This window comes from Neoarius graeffei, chromosome 27 (assembly GCF_027579695.1).
Source record: "Neoarius graeffei isolate fNeoGra1 chromosome 27, fNeoGra1.pri, whole genome shotgun sequence".
Lineage (NCBI taxonomy): Eukaryota > Metazoa > Chordata > Actinopteri > Siluriformes > Ariidae > Neoarius > Neoarius graeffei.
In genome coordinates this window covers 30371874-30396551 of record NC_083595.1, presented here as the reverse complement: position 1 = coordinate 30396551, position 24678 = coordinate 30371874, and the positions used below count along the sequence as shown (strand labels likewise).

Genomic DNA, 24678 nt, shown 5'->3' with positions numbered 1-24678 from the left:
TCTACTTGTCATGATCAGGAAATATTCAGCATTATTTACCTTTTGATAACTCATATTCCTGCTGCAGCTGATGAACAAGGCAATCTACAATTGTTTTAGCCAAAGAACAGGCCCGATTCTGAATCTGGTCCACTATCTTTAATTTGTCAACAACAACAAAAGCATGTGAACACAACACACTGGTAAATACCACTTCCCAACTGGAAAATATCATCTTCCCATAGCACATGAACGCAGCATAACTCCTCCTGTGAAGGAGGAACATTAGAGGTCCACCAGGCAGCAGAACGGAATCTGTACACACCTGGAATGCGGAGCCATCATGGCGGGCCGACTTTCTCCCATGCGCCGGTTATCAGGGAAGCCTCCGCTCTGGGAGCCGCTGCTATGCCACTCCTTTCTGGGTCCCTGATCCCGGCCATGCCTCTCCACCACCACCTGCCTTCCACTGCTGAAATGCTGCTCAAAACACAAGTCAAATGATTTAGAAATCCGTGGCCATGATGAACAGTGGATTTCATATACAAATAAACGGCTAATAGCTATTTGTAATGGCTCACCTGTTCACCCATCACTGCAGGTCTGCCTCCATCTCGACTACTGAAGGTGCCTCTGCCGCGATTGGCTGAGGCGGCGCCTCTCATGTTCGGGACCGGCCCATCTCGGCCTGAGTGCTCTGGACGCATCCGGACCGCTCCCCTGATACAAAACACACCCATCACTCCGGTTAACATTAAAACCCACCACAGACACTGGCACTTCAGGTGACGGATCACCGCACCTGCAGCTTCAACCACCACAGCACGCACCAGTTTACTCAGGTTTGGGAAAGGCTACTAAACAAAATCGTTCTGCTGGACGAACCGTCTCCTATATAATTTATTGCTTTCGTCTCCTGTTCCAACACAAGAGCACAACGTTTTTACCTGACGTCAGATGGTTTGGTGCTCATGCCACCGTCATTTTTCCAGCCTGCGTGTCCGGTGTCTCTGGCTGAGCGAGAGTGGCTCATGGCTGGAGGAGGAGCTCTGCCACCTGCTGGCCGTTCAGGCATTGACACAGGGCGACGTTCATCTCGGTCACGAATATCTCTCCTGTCTGTGTCACGAAGATCAGAGCGGCCTGAAGGGGGAGGAGGCTCGGCCCGGCGCACGCCATCAAAGCTTTTAGGGTAGCGCTCGAACCCAGAACCTTCACGCCGTGGGTCAGGACGATTCTTCTTGGCCTCTGGCTCACCATCAAATCGATTCCGCCTGGAAATCATGTGTGGTCATTGGCTAAGCTACAGGAGCCTTTATTTTTATTTATTTATGCACATTTTTTTTAAAAAACCCTACCACACCCTTTAAAATTCATTTCAGGCAACTCCCAAATCCCAGGTTAACCATCATTATAGAATTACAGGAAGATATCCTAAAGCCAACTTATTTTTTTTTAAATCATCTAAAATTTTAAATATTGCAAGAGCATTTTCATAAAAAGCACCATTTCGTTACATTCCAGGCATTAAACAGGCACTCTTATCCACAGCAACGTACAACATTCCCAGAGCAGCCTGAGGAGCAGTTGGGGATTAGGTGCCTTGCTCAAGGGCACTTCAGCCATTCCTGCTGGTCCAGGGAACTGAACCGGCAACCTTTTGGTCCCAAAGCTGCTTCTCTAACCATTAGGCCATGGCACCAAAATTGTCCCCATTCAGCTTAAAATATTTAGTCTTTTGGTCAAGCATCCCTTATTGTGTATATTTTTTTTTTTTAACTTGGAATCAAATAGTGATCAGTGTATTTTATATAGCACTTGTCTCACTTCTCAAAATGAAGTTTTTATTTCTACAGTACCTGTCAAAGCTGTTGGGCTGGACTGGAGCACCATCTGAGAAACGTGCTCGGTCTCTGGAGCTGAAGTCACTGAAGCGGCCCTGCTGCCGGTTACTGTAGTCTGAGGCTTGGTTCATACGGCCCTCCGACTCTGGCTGAATCTTCTTATTACCGTTCCAGTAGGAGTCATCCCTCCTGCACAAGGCAGATGAATCAAACATAATGCCTCAAATTAAGCAAAAGCACAAAACCCTTGGATTATGAAGGCAAATAACTACCAGTCCCTCGCCCAAGTGAAATTCACACCATCAAAATATCAAGGACCCCTCAAGCTTTTCACCCCAACCCCGAGTAGATAGATCAGGTAGGTTAGTGTCTTATTTCAGTCAGAACCCGAGTGAAAAATCAGACGGAGCTTGTAAACCTCCACTGAATCTACAATTGCATTCAGCAGCTAATATCGGACATATGTGACCCCTCACCGAATCCAGGGACATGTCAGCCGAATTTTTTTTCGAAATTAGTGATTGTTTTTTTCCATCATGTGCAAGTTGAGATCTTGAAGAATGCAATCAGTATTTCAGATAATAGATTGTTTTGTTGGAAAAGCATACATTTTTTTGTTGCAAATTGTCTCGTTTTTGTCAGGACTGTACCCTGCTGGGGGATGTGGGTAAATTACCATATGGGCCATTCACATGATGATTTAAGTCTTTTTTTTTTTTTTTTCGCCAATCAGCTGTATGATACGGGCTGAGCGCATGGCTATTTAGCTGCATACAGGCATGCAATTTCACTATGGAATGAGGAAGTTAAACAGAGCACAGAGGAGCTGAAACACCGCGAAGCAAACAGACACTCGGTATTTACATCGGAGATCACCATTTCTAGCAAAAAAAAAAACGCAACCTCGTTTTCCAGATTGAATGGAATACTTGAATGATCGGATGATACACGGACCGTTCTAGGACTACATTCCATCGGCGGCATTGGTGTGTGCAAGGCGCCGTTTCTCTTTCTGAGGGGGTAAGTTTATTAATCTAAGGCTGTGTGGTTATTTTTGCATGTAACTGAGAGTGTTGTGGTTTGGTTAAACCTAGGTCACAACCGGACATGCGATTTTTGCCGTTTCCCAAATCGCTGCAGTTTTTTTTTTGTTGTTGTTCACGGAGAACGACGCACGTTGGCCGTAAGTTTGTCTTGCAACCTGAAAAAAACGTAAGCGCCCGCAGAGTTTGTTTGACATGACAAAGAACCTCTGTGGCCGGTCTGCGGCTCGAAAATCAGTACATCATACGCGCGCTCTCGCGCGTTTTTTGCGTGTAGACCGGCCGTAGGAGCACGGTACGGCCGGTTGTGACCGAGGCTTTACATGAAACTAGCGTTGTGTCATCATTGTACTATCTTTCTTACAGTGTAGTTTTTCAACCACAAAACGTTAAAGTATACTTTAGGACTTATTTTTGTACTTCATAATTGTTTTGGGCATACTTTGCATGGAAGGAAAATTGACGTGGTGATTTGTTTACATGAAAGTAGCATCGTGCTAGCTAGTAGGGGGTAGAGCTTTCCTTAATGTCATGCAAATGAGCACCATTATGTGCTCGCCCTGCACCCAGAGTAGCTGAGATGGAAAACTTTGAGGGCGATTTTCTCCCTTTTCTGTTTTTAGTAGTATACACTTTCAAAAGGCCACACAGTCTTCAAATATTGTCAGATCTCCACATGGAAGGCATCACTGGAAAGCTTAGAAACTGTACTTTCTGAATCTGTCAATAACTCAAAATGCCCCCGGGCAGACATGTGTCCCTGGATTCTGTTTTCTGACACACATATCTTCAACATGTTTTTACAACCTTCCACAGACAAACTGCATATTTTCTGAGTTGCTTAAAGAATATTAAATTACTTTCTAACCATATGACTCCTGTAACTTTATTCTGAGGTGACTGCAGAACGAGAGCGCAGAGGGCGCTGTACCTGTGGTCCACGTCACGGCCTCTCTTCAGGTTATTGCGTTTCTCCTGCTCATAGCGTAGCTGCTCTTGTTGCCTCCTCAGCTCCTCCCTCTCGCGAGCCAGGCGCTCTGCTTCCTTACGTCGCTCCTGCCAGTTACACACCACCGAATTAAAACGGCCGTCATACAAGCAAAGGAAATCACATGCTGGGGCAGAGTAACTGACCTGTTCTATGCGGATCCTCTCCCTCTCCAAACGCTCTCGCTCCATGCGTTCACGTTCCAGTTTCTGCCTCTCCATCTCCAGCCTTTGGCGCTCACGCATCAGGTTCTCCCTCTCTTCACGCTCTCGCATTACCCGCAGCCGTTCACGCTCTCTGCGCTCTCGCTCTGCCATCTCGCGTCGCCTGAACATGAAGCAGCAGTGTTACGTGTTTAACACTAAAGCTTTTTGTGATTGACATGCACAGCTGTGACTGTACAACACAGAGCTCGGAGAATGACAGCCCCTGCATAAGCAAGTGCGTGCGAGTGAGAGAAGGGCTCACCTGCGCAGTTCCATGGCCCTGCGGACTCTCTCCATCCTAATCATACGCTCGCGCATCCTCTGTTCCTTCATCTTCTCAAAGGGAAGGATGTCCTTATTGCCACCTTTGTTATGAAAAGGCCTCCCTTTCTTTATCGCTTCAATCTGTGGGAACGTTAATTAAGGTTACTGAAATTGGACCAAAATCAAATGCAAAACCGAAGGAAGGGTTTATAAGTGCAACATGTCAGTCAATTAGAATCAACTCTGTCTCGATTCAATTTAACTTTATTATACATGCAAGCAATTATATCAAAATTCCACCCTTGAGCAAGAAAAATGATTAACTCGTTGGATTGTACGCTCTCTAAATTATAAGTGACTTCCATCTTCAGTAAGAGCTCTCTCCTGTGCAGGGTGGTGGCAGAGCTGGAGCCGCTCAAGTTGTTTTAGTTAAGGTTTCAGCCAAGTTTAGGCCGATTTAACCCATAACACAGTCACCATTTTAACACAATTACATTTCAAGTCATGTGAATGCTACATGAAAAAGATAAAAACTGAAATTCACTACATAGTTTTAGAGGCAACATTTCTAAGTTTAACTAGAGCTTAAAGTGCATATCACGGGTAAATTCAGGAGCAAGATCAATGTATTTCTCCTATTAAACTTGTCAAATATCTGTCACATTCTCTGCAATTTTTTACCTTGCGCAATACCAGAAAAATTCAGTTGAAATCAAGCCATTTGAGGCGAATTGGTCCGCCTCTGAAAAAACTTGCCATTTGGATTTCCCGGGAAACATTGATTTTCGTGACGTCGCGTGCGGGACGCCTCCCTCTGAATCCTACGTCAGCGCTGGTTTGTTTATGAGAAAACGACCTGGTGGTTTTCTGCAAATTTCTTCAACGTTATCAGGTAATTATTAAAATGGTTAACAGATGTATCGTAGGAGGGTGTAGCAACACCAATCTTGATGGGATTAGGACTCATCGCTTCCCAAAAGACCGGACAATGAGAGAGAAATGGGAGCGCTTGGTCTACACAGGCTGTGCACTGAAACCGTGCAAAGCTCGTGCAGCCTGCTGGCGCTTCCGCAGATAACGTCACGATTCTGGCTCCAGACTCCCTTGGGATTTTTCCAGACGGGGTTTGTTATTTTATTTTTTTTTGCTGTAGACAGATGGCCTTGTGCAAAATTACCCTTCTGGATGAGTGTGTAAAGGGACATACTTTCATATTTAAAAATAAATAAATTGGTCCAGGATATGCACTTTAAGCTAGCTATACTTTATTTAAAGGGAACTGAAGGCAAATTTATCATCAAAATTCTATTTCTCATTTTATTAAATATAGGAACGCATTTTTGAGAGCTATTTTGTCACTGCTATAGCAAGTTATGAGTGTTGGAAATATGCTACATAATAGATCAGTCCACATCAAAGCGATGGCCATAAACGAGATTCGCCGAGACCTGTGCGAGACATCGTAGGATGGAAGTAAAACGTAAAGTGGAAATCAAAGTGACCATCTGCCAACGTTGTCAAAAGACATGCACACCCTCCTTCGAATGCTGATGTAATCAAGCCAGAAGTTTTCCGCATCCGAAATCGCTCCCTACTCACTATATAGCGGGGACACCATTTTGTAGCGCTGTCTGAAACCTTAGTGAGGATTATGTGGGAAAGACGCTCAGTATAATATGGATTTATCGCAAAAATACATGCATGTATTTATTCTGAAAACCCACCAGCCGCCTGATCTGGCACGTTTTAATTGTGCGACAGTAATGACGTAAATACCAGCACAACGGACTCGTCCTTATCCTGTCGTCTTTCCAACTCTTCTCTACTCCACGTTGGTTCGAAGTCGTATGGAATAACCTCCATCACTGATGAAGCTGGCAATCTTGAAATTAATCTAAACTGGAATGATATGGCGATCCGGCCACTGTGTAAACAAAAAGTTTTCAAAACTGCAGTGCTGACATTTTCACATCTGAAGTCTCGCACAAGTCTCGTGAAGATCGCGCGGATAAGCGACGCCTGCCGTGAACCAAACGAACTACATTCGACATGGCTAAAAACCAAAAAGACCAATAAGCGTAATATAATATGCCAATACGAGTCATGATATAAGGTTAATAAAACCGAAAACGTAATTGAATAACACCTTAAGAAATAAAGTTTAAAAACGACTTCAGGTCCCCTTTAATATTAGCATATGAATGATTTGTCTTTTTTTTTTTTTTGGAGTTTTATATTTGAGATCTCAGCAAACAGCATCATACAGGTACTGCACTAACAATATGAACACTGAAATGGTAACATGGCTGAGGAACATGGCAACAAGACTGGCTGGACTATTTGGGGAGGGGGGTCCTCAACATAGGCCTCTCTTGTTAGCTCATTAATTAGATCTTGAGCGACCATCTCAAGTTGTTTTCCCTCAAACACACCCCCATTTGCTAGAGAGCTGTGATTGGACAGTGATTACATTTCCTGGTGGCATGATTTCAGCATGCATTTTTTGAAAAATTAAAGTGAGCGGATAGCTGATTTGGAGAAAAATGAAAACGCCAGTCACATTTGGATGTGGTGTGGCATGATTTCATCACTAAATTGTGTGTAATGTAATCTCTTAACGCTGCTTTCCTGGTTAGTGGTCAAACAAAATGCAAAACAAAAACGATTTTGCTTTTCGCCAAAAGTATGTTTTCATGGTCACACCATGAAAAACTGACTCCTATGCACTGGATTTCCACATGGCACAGTTACTGCATGCAGCTCAAGGTAACAAAACATCATGGTGATTGTTCCCCCCCCCCATTCTAAAGTCACATTTACATTTCAAAATCGCATGAAATCCTCTCCATAACAACAACCACCACCACCACGAGCTACATCCAGAGCAAAATGACAAAAGGCAAGCTAAGCAGAACAGATATGCATGTAAATTTGAGAACACACAAACCTCTTCAGGAGGAATGAGCCACCGAGGACGTCTATTCATCATATTAGGAGCGGCAGGCTGAACAACAAGATGAGAGCCATGATATTAGTAATGGATAAACTTAAAAGAATAAAAGCCAAGTTTACAAAAAAAAAGTCTTCAATCAAAATGGTCCTAATAAAAATGGCACAGTACATCAGCACCTTATCAAACCTCCCTCCCCTTCTGAACGGCAGCCGAGGTTTGTTGAAGCCTTGCTGGCCTTTCGACTGGTTGAGCATGAGCATCTTCCCTGGACTCTTCCCTATGGGAGGAAGCAAAAAAGATCTAACTCGCTGCACCATAAATCCAAACCAAACTTTCCAAAAGGCAGAAGGGGGAAGAAAGAGGAAAAAATAAACCACATGCAAACTACAGGTGAACTTACGCCCGTGTTTCTTCTCATCTTTCTTGGGATCTGAAGCAGAGCTAGAAGACGGCGCATCAGACTTGGTGCTTTTGGACTCCTGTTTCTTGGAAGTGTCTTTGCTGTCCTTCTCAGCTGGTTTCTTCTCTTCCTTTTTAGAGGAGGCCTGAGTCCTGCCAAGATGTTTCAAAAGCACAGATGAGCAAAGACCATTCCCATGCGAGGGCATGTACATGCAGGTTCAGGAACATTTACAAGTCCTCACTTGCTAGTGGTCTTCAGCCCAGTAGAAACACGCTTCTCTCCTGATGCTTTACTGGATCCGGTTTTATCCTCTGCTTCTTTTTTAGAGTCCTTCTTGAAAGGGTCACTTTTAACCTGAAGCACAAACCAAGGTTTCCCATTAATTATCTAAACTGCGACCCACCACATTTTCATAATGAACTAAAAGTCTCTACACTTCTCATAAATGTTATGTTTTGACCTGTCGCTTCAGCAAAGCATCCCTCACCATCAGTCTCAGGCCCCTCCCCTCCCTGAACACACAAATACACCGTTACCTGGCTGCATCCGAGACGAGGCATTTTGAGTTTCAAAGCAGTTTGCTTTGAGGCAAGTAACGTTAACTTAACAGTATCCACTGCAATGATCCACTAGTCCAGCAAACACTAATGCAGACATTATCACTGATAATTAACGATAATCTAACTTAATATTCATTAATGTCAGTCTGTTCCACTCGTCTCCATGTTTTAAAACGTCTCACTGTTGAATTTGCAGAGTTTGAGTCAGAAATGTTGGCATCAATGCTGCCAGCACTTCCAGTAGCATATATTCATCCTTCAAAACACGATTGCATGCTCTAAACCAGAGGTACCGCGATATTTTGGTTAATGTCTTTGATGCAGCCAGCATGGCAAACATACAGCAGGCCAGTTTAGGACCCAGACTCTTACTACGGCGCCATGCATAAATAATACGTGCAGAACGCAGTTTGGCATTGTCTTGCTGAAATAAGCAAGGCCTTCCCCGAAAAAACTGATCAAGTGCAGCATGTTGATCCAAAACCTGCATCTCATTTGGCATTAATGATGCCTTTCCAGATGTCCAAGGTACCGATGTCATGTGCATTAATGCCCCCCGCCCTGTACCATCACAGATGCTGGCTTTTGAACTCTGCACTGGTAACAAGCCGGATGGTCCCCGCTTCAGCCTGGAGGACATGGTGTCCATGACTTCCAAAAAGAATTTCAAAAATTGATTCATCAGACCTTGGGACAATTTTCCATTTCGACTCAGTCGAAGTATATGAGCTCAGGCCCAGAGGTGGTGGCAGTGTTTCTGGATATTGTTTATATCTGGTTTTAACCTGCATTCGTGGATACAGTAATGAACTGTTTTCACAGACGATACTTTTCTGAAGTGTTCCTGAGCCCATACAGTAATGTCCACTACAGAATAGTTTATTTAAAAAAAAAAAGAAAAAAAAAAAAAAAGGCAGTGTTGCCTGAAGATCATGGAGCATCCAACGTTGGTTTTTGGCCTTGTCCCTTGCATACAGAGATTTCTCCAGGTTCTCCTGGACTTGGATCAGGAAATTCTTTGCACATTTACATTGAGGAACGTTATTCTTAAATTGTTGCCACGCAGTCTTTCACAGAGCGGTGAACCCCTCCCCATCTTTACTTCTGAGAGACTCCGCTTCTCCAGGACGCTCTTTTTATACCCAATCGTGTTATTGACCAATTAACTCAATTAGTTTTGTTTGTTTAAACATTACACAACCGAAGTCTTTTGCTGCCCCAGTCCCAACATTTTCTGAAACATGTTACTGGCACTAAATTTAAAACATGCATATATTTTTCAAAAAAACAAGATTTCTCAGTTTCAACATTTGATATGTTGTGACTAGCATTTTCCATGAAATCTAGAGTTTTTCCATAACTTGAACATCACTACACCGCTTTTATTTGTGTTTCAAATAGCATCCCAACATTTTTGGAAACAGGGCTGTACATAGCCATGTTCAGGTGCGAAACACCACAAAGTAAGCTGAAACATTTAGAGCCAAGGCAGAAAACATGCATTGACGCAATGCAGTTTGTAATGCTGCACAAGTTTTCTTGCAGTTCAGTCCTTACCCTGTCCACAGATATCTGCTGACCATGGAGCTCAGTGCAGTCCAGATGGGATATGCATCGTGCCACTTCAGCACTAGAGGACATCGTCACCAAGCCATAACATTTAGCTCCTGGGCTGCGGGCATTGGTGACTACTTTGGCACTGAAAACCTTGATTAAAACAAGTAAACATATATGCAGGTCAACGGGAGCTAAAAGGTATTTTCTTTGACAGAATTAAAAACACTGCTTAAAATATTTTTTTTTTTTAAAAAGTGTTAACCGACACTACTCAAAAGCACAATGTACATCCCCCTTCCCAACATACAGGGCCCTTACCTTTCCATATTTGCCAAAAAGATTCTTTAAATCAGCTGCTTTGGTGCTGGATGACAGGCCACTCACCCACAAGTTACGAGTAGAGCTCGTGCTGCTGTTGTTTCCTGCTGAATAAAGACCACAAGCAAACAGGTGACACCACCACACTCAGCAGGGGAAGAGAAAAAAAAAAATTCCCCTCATGTTAAATGTTTATTCAGCTACAATAACTAAAAGGTGAAGAGAGAGGAGGGGAAAGAAAGAAGAAAAAAAAAAAGGGGGGGGGGGGGGGGAGGTACAAGTCTCATGCCAGCAGTGATTATGTATGAGGTGATATGATGGCCCCTTTGATAGATATGAAAGGATATAGGACAGTATATTACATTTATTATTTGGGACCTACCATTCCATACATGCAAGAGAAAATCTACTCTCACAGGTACACATCTTATCTACAAACCTCATGTTTAATGCACTAAAAAGCGTCTAGAGATTCTCATACCAAAGCAACAATGGTTTAGTAAGACTCTTCAGCCTCAAATGCCCATTAAGCAGCATTATTGTAAGCATGCTGCATTCAAACTCATCTTTATGGCAGCAATGATTGTTTACACTCGAGTTCATCACCAGGACTGTTATTTTAATAATTAGCTATATTCTTGGTGTTTGTTCTTAGTTTACAGATTATGAAAAAGCAGTATTGTGTGCACATGCAACTAAATTGGTTACAGTTGTTTAAAAACAAGCTTTGTAAAATTATTTCTTAAAATAGCATTTTAGGACTTTAATTGGGAACAAATATTTAATTTGAAACTACAGACATAGGCTTAGCTAGCGAGCCGTGCTTTACACGGCCAATTCTCAAAAAAACACGGCCATAAATCCCTCAAACACTGCCTATAAATTTTCTACTAACCCGTGCTAACCAAAATTCTTGTTTTGTGAAGTAATGTGCATTTCTGTAGACATTTTTGTTGACAATCAGTGGTTTCCTGGGGCGTTGACAGCTTTCCATACAGTTAGGTCCATAAATATTTGGACAGAGGCAACATTTTTCTAATTTTGGTTCTGTACATTACCACAATGAATTTTGGACAAAACAATTCAGATGCAGTTGAAGTTCAGACTTTCAGCTTTAATTCAGTGGGTTGAACAAAATGATTGCATAAAAATGTGAGGAACTAAAGCATTTTTTAAACACAATCCCTTCATTTCAGGGGCTCAAAAGTAATTGGACAAATTAAATAATTGTAAATAAAATGTTCATTTCTAATACTTGGTTGAAAACCCTTTGTTGGCAATGACTGCCTGAAGTCTTGAACTCATGGACATCACCAGACGCTGCGTTTCCTCCTTTTTAATGCTCTGCCAGGCCTTTACTGCAGCGGTTTTCAGTTGCTGTTTGTTTGTGGGCCTTTCTGTCTGAAGTTTAGTCTTTAACAAGTGAAATGCATGCTCAATTGGGTTGAGATCAGGTGACTGACTTGGCCATTCAAGAATATTCCACTTCTTTGCTTTCATAAACTCCTGGGTTGCTTTGGCTTCATGTTCTGGGTCATTGTCCATCTGTATTATGAAACGCCAACCAATCAGTTTGGCTGGATTTGAGCACACAGTACGTCTCTGAATACCTCAGAATTCATCCGGCTGCTTCTGTCCTGTGTCACATCAATAAACACTAGTGACCCAGTGCCACTGGTAGCCATGCATGCCCAAGCCATCACACTGCCTCCGCCGTGTTTTACAGATGTGGTATGCTTTGAATCATGAGCTGTACCACGCCTTTGCCATACTTTTTTCTTTCCATCATTCTGGTGGAGGTTGATCTTGGTTTCATCTGTCCAAAGAATGTTCTTCCAGAACTGTGCTGGCTTCTTTAGATGTTTTTTTTTAGCAAAGTCCAATCTAGCCTTTTTATTCTTGAGGCTTATGAGTGGCTTGCACCATGCAGTGAACCCTCTGTATTTACTTTCATGCAGTCTTCTCTTTATGGTAGATTTGGATATTGATACGCCTACCTCCTGGAGAGTGTTGTTCACTTGATTGGCTGTTGTGAAGGGGTTTCTCTTCACCATGGAAATTATTCTGCGATCATCCAACACTGTTGTCTTCTGTGAGCGTCCAGGTCTTTTTGCATTGATGAGTTCACCAGTGCTTTCTTTCTTTGGATGTACCAAACTATAGATTTTGCCACTCCTAATATTGTAGCAATTTCTCAGATGTTTTTTTTTTCTGTTTTCGCAGCTTAAGGATGGCTTGTTTCACCTGCATGGAGAGCTCCTTTGACTGCATGTTTTCTTCACAGCAAAATCTTCCAAATGCAAGCACCACACCTCAAATCAACTCCAGGCCTTTGATCTGCTTAATTGAGAATGACATAACGAAGGAATTTCCCACACCTACCCATGAAATAGCCTTTGAGTCAATTGTCCAATTACTTTTGGTCCCTTTAAAACAGGGTGGCACATATTAAGGAGCTGAAACTCCGAAACCCTTCATCCAATTTTAAATGTGGATACCCTCAAATGAAAGCTGAAAGTCTGGACTTTGTCCATTATATAACTATAACTTGAATGTAAACAGGTAAAAAAAAATAAAAATAAAACCCCCACAAAATTTGTGTCAGTGTCCAAATATATATGGACCTAACTGTATATGGAAGTTAAATCGAAAGAAAAAAAAGAAAAAAATTTTACCGCCAAAAACGTAGCCTTCTTATTGTTCAGACTTCAAAATGAGGCTTGAATGGAAGCAAAATACTACAGGCAGGGCTCGACATTAGCACTTGCCTGATGGCCCGGTGGTGTTTGTCTTTCGGGCCAGTTCGGGACACTAAATTTGGCCAAACAGTGGCCCGGGCGGGCCAGTATGTTTTTGATACAAATTAACAATTTTATTACTAATATTTTACCCAGAATTGTGAAGAAATCGTTTGTAAAATACACCTTTTCGATACGAGGTCCGTCATCTTTGTTTTTGAAACGCTCCGCGGCAGGAGTGTGTCGTCTTCATGCATGTTCGGAGATGTTCAGCGCTGTTCGGAAGCGTCATTTTGGTCGAGCGCCAGATCGAGGAGAGAAGGGCTGAGTTTACCAAAGTCTCAGATGACCAGCGGGACACACTTAGTGACACCATGGCAGCAGGATGCGCACGCATTCAGGGCTCGACATTAACGGTTATCCACTTGTCCGGGAAAAGTGATACTTCATGTCGGACAAGTTCATCGTCTCAGTTACTTGTCCGATCGGACAAGTGCCAAAATACGCCGATATTCGGGTTACATATCAAATTTGTCTGTTTATTCACATGATTTCCGAAGCATCTCACTCGACATATTGTTTTGATGAATCGCCAGATGTTTCTATTCGGAAAGAGCGATGTGCGCATGTGCAATATTCCACTTGCGAAACCGGCCAATACCGCTTCGTGTATTTGAGCTGAAAAGTAAACGGTCGTTTATGATTGGTTTTAATCGTGTCATACATGTGGATTTGTTGACGGGATCATTATTCAACTGTATATTTACGTCGAGTATGTGGTAATTTCCAAATCTTTGAATTGTTGTTGATGGTGTTCATTATATGGCCGAGCGTGTGCTGGGGTTGGAATGTGCGCCTGCATGCGTGTGGATTGACAGGGAGTGAGGTAGGAGTGGGGAAAGTTATCTATGAAATACCAAGCTGTCAAATGGCTGCTAATTAGGTTACCCGCTGTATTAATTAACTAATCAGTAATGGGAGTTTAGGGATTTGAAACATAGGGCTCTATAATTCAGATATAATTCTGGAATATTTGTAATCATCTTTTTTTTTACCATTAAATACCATACAGGAGCCACACTGAATAATTAGACAACAATTAATCAGTGGAGGATATATATTCAAAATTAATAATTTAAAAATGAAAAGTTTATATAAAATTTTTTTTAATTTTCTGGTTTTCAATTTCTCAAAATAAATTAATGATTGATGGAGTCCAATTGATGGAGCAGAACTCAAGGGTTGATAGATGAAGATGAATAGAAACTTTATTTGTATCCATTCATCTGTGAGTCAATAGGTGTGGAGGTTTTCATAACAAGATATATTATCTTATTTGATAACTAGATTTCAGTGTATAATAATCAGTGATTTACAGTACTAGTCAATTTTGTTATCAGTTGTTTTTATTTGTAGCACTGTTTGTTTCTCTTGTCCAAACTAGTGATCTCATCAAGTCATAAATTTTATGATATTTGTGACTGAACTGCAGAGTACTGATCTGTGTATATATAATGGTTAGTGTTTCTGGATCTCATAGTATAGTTATTTTGTTCTTAATCTTATGTTCATAATTTCTACTCTATTGGGATATACTGCTTCTGAACTTCAGCATAATACTTGGTGAATTATGGTATCAGTCAGTCTGTTTTACTATATTTTTGAACTTTTGCCTCAGTATATCAAGTATTGATTACTTTTGATTCATAGATATTATGCACATGTTGTGAATTCGGAAACAAACGCCATAAAGATTGTTGGGTTACAAATAGTTTGTGGTGGTTTTTTTTCTCAAATATTTCTTCGGACAAGTCAACTTCACATTCGGACAAGCAAATTTCCTTTCAACTTGCCCGACAGGACAAGCGGTTTCAAAAGTTCATGTAGAGCCCTGGCATTTTAGATGAGAGTGTGGAAGAGGAAAGCTATTGCACTAAACTATAAACCTTAAATTGACTTTATTGCTATTTCAGTGCAGTGCACATTTTCAGAAGCAAAAACATTTTATATATTTATTTCAATTTGATTTGACTGTTTGAGTCCATTGCTGGGAATTTGGACTGAGTTACTGTCTTTTGTCAGTCTTGTTTTCAGGTACAAAATCAAAATACAAGTTGTGATAATCTTGAGAAGGCCCTTTTTAATTTTAGGGGGCGGTCATTATTTATGGGGGAGGGGGGGCTATGAATTTATGGGGGGGGGGGGTCATGAAAAAGTGACACTACTTGATGGGGGGGGGGGTGTCATGAAAAAGTGACACTACTTGATTGGGGGGGGGGGGAGGTCGGTCATGAAAAAGTGACACTACTTGATTGGGGGGGGGGGGGGGGGGGGGGGTGTCATGAAAATGTGACCCTACTTTGTATGGAGATGAGAAGATTATTGCCTCTTACAATGATGTGGCTTGGGGATACTCTGCAAAAATTTTCAGCCTCGCTACGCTCGGCAACAGCATGTACCCCTAAAATCTACTTTTCTAGCCAAAAATCAATGATCATAGTGCATTATGAACTGCATGAAATGTGGTGGCCTGAATGTGGGTACCGCGCGCATTCGGGCCACCACATTTTCCATTTGGGCCAGTAACTTTTCAATTCCACTGGTCCAATGGGCCACCAGTGGTAAATGCTTAATGTCTAGGCCTGTACAGGGTTTTGAGAGCTTCTCTGGTGAAGCTCGGCAGGTTTAGAATGAGTAGGTCATGTATTTAGATAAATAACTTCGAGGTTTTTTTTTTTAAATATCATACAAGCATGATAAACACTTTGACAAACTTTATACTTTCCGATGTGCCCACTGCCAAATAATATTTTTTAAATGACCCAAATTAGATGAAACATGACTTGTCACCTTCCTCAGTCCCACCAGACCAGGCGCGCTGAGAGCCCACTTTCGCATTCATAAAAGACTGTTCCCATGGTAACGGCATGTCACTTTCACTCTTTCGGTTGGTTTCTCTTTTGACAAAATTTATCTTAAACAGTACTTTCATAAACTACCATTATTGAATTTTTTTTGTATTGTTTACAGTGTTTACATTTCAAGTAACTACAGGAAAATGTCCTTTCATTTGTAACTCACTTATTTTTAACTCCTTTTTATTGCACTTTAATAGAAATCAAAATGATTCCTAACATTTGCATTATGTATATTTTGTAAAATCAAAAAAGTTGTTAAAGGTATCTATTTTCAGTTGTATATATTTCATAATATTAATCTTCAGAGTCGGCTGAATCTCGTGTTCTTTGCTGCATTTAGCAAAGGTGTATTCTATGTAATAGGACTTGATTGCAACAATTTGTATTTTACATCTTATCATTCCTAGTGCACTTAAGATTTCTGCTTTTATTGCAGGAATGTGTAGATGATTTTGATAAGTACAGTGATTTGTAAAGTTCTGGCTAATAAGAAACTAAATTTAAACTTTGTTATAACATTTTATTAAAGTTGATAGATAAAATGTGTTAAATGCCTAATAAAATAATTCACACTTAATGCTCTTTTTAATTTATTTTTTAAGCTCAATTACAGCTCCAGAAGTCACCAGATTGCACCAAAAAATAATTTTCAACCCCCCATCACAACCAAGTTACACTCCCTACTTTCAGAAAAACACTCTCAACCTTCCCAATCCTGGCAAAGCCCCTGACTACAGAGGACCTCGAAATTGCCTTTTAAGGAAAAGGGGCAGAGCTGAGCAACAGCGCTGTCTCAGTTGGAGGGCGGGGCTAATTTGAAAGCTGTATAAATGCAAAAGGATGAAATGGCAAAATAATCAACATTCGACTGTATCGCACTATTACTAGATTTAATTTTCCACAAGATTCTAAGTGTAAGAAACACATTCTCACCTTTTTCATCTTTTGTGGTCTTCCCATCTCGGTCTTTTGAGGCACTAAAATGCAAGTATTGTGAGAGCAACAAAGAGTAAAATGAGCAAATCATCAAAGAACATATCACATTTGGGCAGTGAGAAACACTCAACCAACTTCCAAAGTGCCGATTTGGTGCATTACAAAAAAAGTAAATTAATAAAAAAGAAAATTAAGGAAAAAAATCAATCCCCATAGGTAAGGCTTGCACTTGGGTAACACTCCAATAAGGCTTCTTTCATTGCTTTTCCACAGGAGCAAGGTGGGTCAGGTTTTCTGCCAATTTATTCTCTTGATCAAATGAAATCTTCTGGAGTGTGTTCAACTTCACAGCGAAATCACTTCATTGGACAGATAAACCCCTCTGTCATCTCTGGGACTATTGCTCTTTTTAACCCATAAGTATGGACTGGAAAAGGCAATAAAAGTGCTGGATATGCGAGTAACAGCGGTGTTCTCATCTCCTCGCATTATGCCACCCATTACCCAACTTCAAAAAATGGCCAAACAAATCAAAGGAAACCAATGGCAGGGATTAGGTACAATGAGCAACTCGTTATGGGGAAAAAATCTTGCAGCTACTCACAATGCTGAGTTTTTAGTGCTCTGGAACCTGGTAGAAGTATCTTAAAGAACTGACATAGAAAGACAAACCTCTTTGCTTGACCTGCTACCCCAGCAGAAGAGGGGCCTTTCTTCCCAGAATCCTTTTCTTTGTCTCCCGTTTCAGCTTTCTTCAAGGCCTCCCTGCCGTCTTTCTTGTTGGCATCAGTCTTCGGGCCGTCGTCTCTCTTACCATCCTTGTGGCCGTCCTTTACTTCGGCCATCGAGTCTGCCTCCTGCCTCGTCTCGGCAGAGGCTTCTGGCTCCTCGCAGCCCTTGTCTGCCTCAGAATCTGGAAGTTTCACATGTTTACCTGTCTCCAGGAGGTCGTCGCCATCCACATCCAGCGTGATGGCATCTTCTGCCTGGATGGTGACGGATATGTTATCATCTTCGACCTCTTTGGCAGGTTCAGGAGCGGCTTCGCTCTCCAAGGCCTCCATCACTGGGACTTCAGGTTCGACTTCTGCCTCAGCTTCAAGCTCAGGCTCCAGCTCTGCCTCAAGCTCAGGCTCTGCCTCTGCCTCAATCTCAGGCTCTGCCTCCAGTTCTGGCTGTGCCTCAGGCTCGACGAGGCCATCCCCGTCGGAGGAGGATTTAGTATTTTCACGAGTAGCATCATCAGTATCAGTTACATCTGAGGGATTTAACAAGGATAAAACATGGTACAAACACATTGTTTAGCATTCACATCTCTGAGCTACGTCACCTAGAAAGTAGAATAGAGAGCAAGTTTAAATGTTAGTGGTCATCGGGGGTGAGGAAACCACACGTTTAACACAAAAACATACATTCCTTAGAAAAATGGTGGTATTCAACAATCTTCTAAGACATCTTTCTTATAGTGTAGAGAATACAATCCAACAGTGATTCTTCCTTCCTTCCTTCCATCCAATCTTTACAGGTTCCTTTCCCCCCCATTGGCTGAAATGGCTGCACGTCTTTGGGGGAAAGGGCAAATGTGCCAAACAAGTTCATTTTCCATTGGCCTCGGGGAAGCCATGACGCTTTTCAATGCCTCGTTCAGCTTCGCACCTTTGAAAGGCTCCCCCGGAGTGTCCGGTACTCCTCCTTGTCAGGTAAGGGAGGGAAAACAGGGCACTTGGTCCTTTCTGATGCACCAGAGAGCACCAATCCTTCTGTGCCACTGCACTCTGTCCACAACATTACTAAAAATCAGCACCTTCTGTGCCTTTCCAGTCTTGACTTCATTCCAGGCAAAACAGAATGGTGATAGTTTCTGCCTTGCAGCCATGAAGTACTGCTGTCAAAAAGAGAGTCACGACAATGGCACGCCAACTTCTGAGCATTTATCCAAGGCATGTATATCGTGACCCTGCTTCCCATCAGTCAGATTTAATGTCTGTAGCTGAGAACAACTGTTGATGCAGTGACTCTTGACCTGGAGGGAAGAATGGCGCTGACGAGTCCTTGCGAGTTTGAGAAGCGTCCTTTGAGATTCAGAAGCTGCAAGACGATGACACTTTTCCTGAAACAAGTCCTATTTATAATGCATTTGATAGAATATGCTTGAAGAGAACCTGCAAGTTCAGATCCCACGTTTGATGCAGCAGTTGTGCTGGACATTCAGTGAAAATGTTTGATATGGTGGTTTTGTGGTCTGTCCTTAATGAGAGATGATGAACAGTGAGTTGGTGCTGAGGCTCAAAAGCAAGGAGCAAAATGAGGACGGAGTCCCCCCCACCTTCAGAGAACCTGTGGAGCCTAAAAACATTATCAATCCACACTAACTTGAGACCAAACATACCTTTCTCAGATTCCTCCTCTTCCGGCTCCTGAAAAGAAGAGCGCAACTGAATAATAGAGCTCATTTTTAATTCCACTTCGGTTCATGTTTTTGTTGGTGAAAAAAAATCTTATGGTATTTATATAGTATCACCACTTAAGGTGCTGCACGCCTAAAAACCAAAGATTTACTGCAGATAAGTTTGGTCAAGAGCATAACGATAAAAGGCTGCATAAAGACAAGATCATTCCCCATGAATTCAAGATGTCTGAAGAAGCAGCATGACAAATACTCTTCTTCCATAAAGCCCCTTACCTTGTAAAATGACTCTTCCATTAGGTTGTCAACGTCAGAGTCATTCTTCCTTCCTAAACAGACCGCAAACAGCACATTCAAAATGTTCAGATGCATTCAACACAAAGTCGGTTACCTACTGTTTCGTTTTCCTGTTCTGCAGCATCAACCAGTAATGTTCAATGTATGGATTTAAAGCTACAAGCTGCTATTCAGGTCCCACCCCCCTTCCTTTCTGATTCTCTTAAGTTTATCATGAAACCCTACTTACCTTTAGATTTTGCATTCTTCCGGGTAGTCGTGTCAGCTGAAACAGGGATCTCAATGTTTTCTGGATCCCCACCTTCCTCTTCTAATGCCTATAGTCAGAGAATAATTAAAAAAAAAAAAAAAAACCACACAAGCTGGCTCACTGACAAGCGTTCAGGTTATAAATGAATGCCTGCCCAAACTAAAAACTTCAGCAGTAGTGCACGCCCCACGGCTTTTCAAATATAATTCAAACATGTAGGTTTCAAATTTTGTTTATCACACAGTAATAACTTATGGGAATTTAACTTTATTCCTTGCATTTCTCCCGTGTGATGAAACATGTGTCATCCAAGTATGAGCACCGAAAATGGCTTCCTATTCATTTACTGCACTCTTCATTTGGGCAAGTAAGAGCACTGTACACACTATCTAGTGCCACCTCAGAAAAGGATGGTTTCCTTTTGAACCGATTCCTCTGGTCAAGATAAAATGAAATGACATTTCAGGTTAAAATTCTTTTGCACAAACTGCCCAAATTACATTACAGGTATTTAGCAGATGCTCTTATCCAGAGCGACGAACAACGTACCCAGAGCAGCCTGGGGCACAGTTGAGAGTGAGATGCCTTGCTCAAGGGCACTTCAGCCATTCCTGCTGTCCAGGGAATTGAACCAGTGACCTTTTGGTCTCAAAGCTGCTTCTCTAACCATTAGGCCATAGCTTTCCCCGCAAAGTCACTTTACTTTTTTTGGTCTGAACATGACATCATGCACTTAAATGATACACAGAACCCCATAAAGTGCACCAGGGACTACTAATCTACATTTTGTGCTGGGGATGCACAGGAGGTAAACACACCTGGAGCAACTTCATTTGGTTTTGTAGAATTTGAAAGCTTTTGTCATTGGGGTTACAGGTTTGTTTTTTTGTACTCCCAAAATGAAGTCGCACTGAAAATAATAAATATTAAATTAAAATAATTTAAAAGGCCCCACCCACCAAGCAAGACTACTTTCTCAGGCTGTAGAGATTCAGACACAGGAAAATATAAAACGAGAATTGAGCATGCTCATGTCTTCACAAGCCATGCCTGCTACAAAAAATGGTGTCCTCTTTTAGGTTTACGGTGGTTTAAAGGGCATATTCTGGACCAATTTAGCGGGGGTTTTTTTAATATGAAAAGTATATCCCTTTACCACTCATCCAGAAGGATAATTTTGCACAAGGCCATCTGTCTACAGCAAAAAAATAAAAATAAAAAAACGCATCTGGAAAAATCCAAAGGGAGTCTGGAGCCATGTTGATCCAGATTCGTGACATCACGTGCGGATCTGCCAGCAGGCTGAGAGACAAACACAGGAACACCTAATTTAGAGTACAGTCTCATTTTTTTTTTACCCTGGCAGTCAACTTGTGAATTGCCGATTTTCTTGGTCTTTTTCTCAGCTCTGCTTGGTACTCGGCTTCGAGGGCCTCAGTGGATGTGGCACTTCGCCTTCTGTCAGGGGAGACGAACACGGCTGGCTCCTTTGGTGACGCTGACAGATGGAGACGGTGTTGCTTTGGGCATTCTAACAGATGGAACTGCGTCTTTTTTCAGATCAAGTAGCTTCTTAAAGCCCATTTCCCACTGCAAATAGTTCTCAAAGTCGTCAGGCTTTATGAAGTGAGCCCCACACATGATGCTGTGGTCTGTTGCATGTTGCCAGTTTTTCCAGATGCCTTAAATGAAGTGCTCCCATTTCTCCCTCATTGTCTGGTCTTTTGGAAAACGATGAGTACTAATCCAGCGGTCTCAAAAGTAGCCGGTCACCGGCGGCAAATCGCCGGCTATGGCTTGTTATACCGCCGGCTATTGTCAGTCGAGTCACAAAATTTAATATTAAATATTTCTGACAGCAAAAAAAGTTGTGAACGTAAATTACATCCACTATGTAATGTGTGTCCGTTGCCGCGTCAACTGTGTTTACATCCTCAACACGAGTGCAGCCATTACTGCCGCCTGTGTTGCCAGATTGTGCGTTTTCCCGCCCAACTTGGGCGGTTTTAAGTGCATTTTGGCGGGTTTTGAACATATTTTGGGCTGTAAAACGTCAGCATTATCTGGCAACATATTTTTTTACTTAATACAAGAAATTAATGGATGCCAACGTTTTTGCCAAAATGGTATTTTATTTTCCATTGTTTAGGCAGCTTCAGCATCATACTGTGAGATTCTGTTCAGATTGTTTTTCTCTTCTATGAAGCCTGAGCCATTTATTTTATTAGTTTATAATTATTGTTTAATTTAGTCTTCAGGAGAGACTGCCTGTACACAGCACTAGTATTAATAGGTTTTTTTTCTTACATGAAAGCTGAGGCATTTATATTATATTTTAAGGTAACTTCATGTTGTGCTGTGAGGTTCTATGCACTTTAACTTTTGAACCAACAGGAGCATTTGGATAAGTAAAGCCTATTTTTCTGCATTTTTGTAGTCCTGGTAATCTTTTATATTGGTAAAGTTGTTTATAGGACCATTTCTCAGTGTCTGTTTTTTTAATTAACAGTTTTTCAGTAATAACTTAATATTTAACATATCACTCAATTTTAAACAACCCCGCGCCTCCCCCATAGTCTCCAAAATTTCTGTGGGAAACACTGGCGTGCGTAACAACGCTAATCAAGCTTAAGCTAGACGACCCGCCTCAAATACCCGTCCCGGGTAAATGTTATCCCAATTTTAGATGGCCTGTTCCAAACCATCCCGCCCCATGAAAAATTCGTACTTGCATATCTCTCTATCTATCTATCCCTGCACGCTTTGCGTGCATTATGTCTGCCGCTGGCAGACATTTTACCATTTTGCACCCTGCTGTAAATTATTTGTACCCTGCTATTCTCCCAAACTTTGAAGCCCCTGCTAATCCCATCAAGATTAGTGTTGCTGCACCCTCCAACGATACATCTGTTAACCATTTTAATAATTACGTGATAACGTTGAAGAAATTTGCAGAAAAGTACCAGGTCATATTCTCAAACCAACGCTGACATGGGATTCAGAAGGCGGCGTCCCGCACGTGACGTCATGAAAAAAATCAATGTTTGCCAGGAAATCCAAATGCCAAGTTTTTCCAGAGGCAGACGAATTCGCCTCAAATGGCTTGATTTCAACTGAATTTCTGGTATTGCACAAGGTAAAAAATTGCACTAAATGCTACAGATATTTGACCAAAAGTTTAATATAAAATAAGAGAATTACATTGATCTTGCTCCTAAATATACCCAAGATGTGCACTTTAAAGTGCATCTCATGGGTAAATTCAATGTAATTCTCCTATTTTATATTAAACTTGGGTCAAATATCTGTAACATTCTGCATTCTCTGCAATTTTTTACCTTGCGCAACACCAGAAAAATTCAGTTGAAATCAAGCCATTTGAGGCGAATGGGTCCGCCTCTGAAAAAAATTGGCATTTGACATCCCTCTGAATCCTACGTCAGCCCTGGTTTGTTTATGAGAATACGACCTGGTGGTTTTCTGCAAATTTCTTCAACGTTATCACGTAATTATTAAAATGGTTAACAGATGTATCGTAGGAGGGTGTAGCAACATCAATCTTGATGGGATTAGTACTCATCGTTTCCCAAAAGACCGGACAATGAGAGAGAAATGGGAGCGCTTGGTCTACACAGGCTGTGCACTGAAACCGTGCAAAGCTCGCGCAGCCTGCTGGCGCTTCCGCAGATAACGTCACGATTCTGGCTCCAGACTCCCTTTGGGATTTTTCCAGACGTGTTTTGTTATTCTATTTTTTTCTGCTGTAGACAGATGGCCTTGTGCAAAATTACCCTTGTGGTTGAGTGTGTAAAGAGAAACTTTCATATATTTAAAAAAAAAAACGAAATTGGTCCAGAATACGCCCTTTAATACCCCCAGTGTATTTGCCCCATACCTAAACTGAACTCAGTGTGATCATAATTTTACCTTCTAAGACACCAATAACAGTAACTGATCAGTTTTTAGAGTTAAGGATCAGGGACCGTTCCTTGTGTTTGTTTAACATCTGATATGTGACACGACTGAACACACTAAAAAGACAAGAGAAATTCAAAATCGCTCCAATTTATTTTTACCTGTGATTAATTATAAACCTGAAACGGTACTGAAGATAAGAATTCGTCACAGAACCAGAACAGTTCTAAGAATGATCAATGTGAATCTGCTCTGCTGTGATTTAAACATGCAAAGCCTTCATCTGATCAGAAGTTCATACAAGAAAAATCCAGTCAAAAACTTGAAGTTCAAATTTTCCTTTAAAAAAAAAACCCCTCTGTTCTGTACCGTGATGAAGATGGCAGGCGTGTGTGAAAGGCGAGTGGGCGCTGGAGCCCTGGGGGAGCAGCAGCTCTGCACTGCCCCGATGCGTGCTCAGGCCTGTTTAGATTTTCAAGCGCAGTCTCATGTTAAAAATACAAAGGCGAATTTATTTGTTCGGTGCCCTTTGTACAACACCTCCACTCTGCTTACAGAAATCAGAAAGCTCCAGATTTGTCGGAATCGTTAAGCGTTAATCTACCGTGAGCCTTATTTAATTACACAAAAAAAACCAAGCACGCGCAGCTAGCTAATAAACAAGCTAGCATACTCAAAGCTACGCCATTAACTCGCTCGACGCCGAACTATAAATTAGAACAAAATATTCCTATTACCCACCTAAATATATTAATCTCTTTTGTTTAAAATTGCATTTCAATTAATAAGGAGATAACTGAACAACAGCGAGGCTGTTTTTAAGCGTTAGTTCATCCGCTACTTGATTATGGCGAACTAGCTCACGCGCCTCGGTTTATGCAGCGCTAGCATTAGCTTCACATTCGGCGGTTTCTTTAGTTTCTACAAATTTACCTGTTTCAGTCTTGCAATGAGGACATTTTTCACTCCTGTAACATCCAGGTTCCTCCGCTTGAGCTCGGTTTTTAAATCAACAACGCGCAAATCGGTTATCTTCTTAATCTCCGCTGAAATGGCACCGGACGCCATTTTAGTTCTCCACTTCTGTACGGCGAAGCGACGA

The 24678-nt window shown here is 41.6% G+C and overlaps 1 protein-coding gene across 2 annotated transcripts in view; it reads right to left on the bottom strand.

Annotated features, from left to right (window-relative positions):
• sltm (SAFB-like, transcription modulator) overlaps nt 1-24678 on the bottom strand; it is a 27158-nt gene extending 2480 nt beyond the window's left edge. Inside the window, exons 1-19 of one of the 2 annotated variants that reach the window (XM_060911190.1) lie at nt 24510-24678; nt 19641-19728; nt 19391-19443; nt 19097-19124; nt 17380-17965; nt 16705-16748; nt 10116-10219; nt 9798-9947; nt 7922-8034; nt 7678-7829; nt 7454-7554; nt 7272-7328; nt 4323-4465; nt 4001-4181; nt 3798-3922; nt 1839-2012; nt 927-1253; nt 561-699; nt 305-459 (exon numbers count right to left, since the gene is read on the bottom strand). In XM_060911190.1, coding sequence (XP_060767173.1) covers nt 305-459; nt 561-699; nt 927-1253; nt 1839-2012; nt 3798-3922; nt 4001-4181; nt 4323-4465; nt 7272-7328; nt 7454-7554; nt 7678-7829; nt 7922-8034; nt 9798-9947; nt 10116-10219; nt 16705-16748; nt 17380-17965; nt 19097-19124; nt 19391-19443; nt 19641-19728; nt 24510-24644 — 2855 coding nt within the window. In that variant the 5' untranslated portion in view covers nt 24645-24678. Of the gene's footprint in view, nt 1-304; nt 460-560; nt 700-926; nt 1254-1838; nt 2013-3797; nt 3923-4000; nt 4182-4322; nt 4466-7271; nt 7329-7453; nt 7555-7677; nt 7830-7921; nt 8035-9797; nt 9948-10115; nt 10223-16704; nt 16749-17379; nt 17966-19096; nt 19125-19390; nt 19444-19640; nt 19729-24509 lie in introns of both variants that reach the window. The other variant, XM_060911189.1, reaches the window with a different exon arrangement.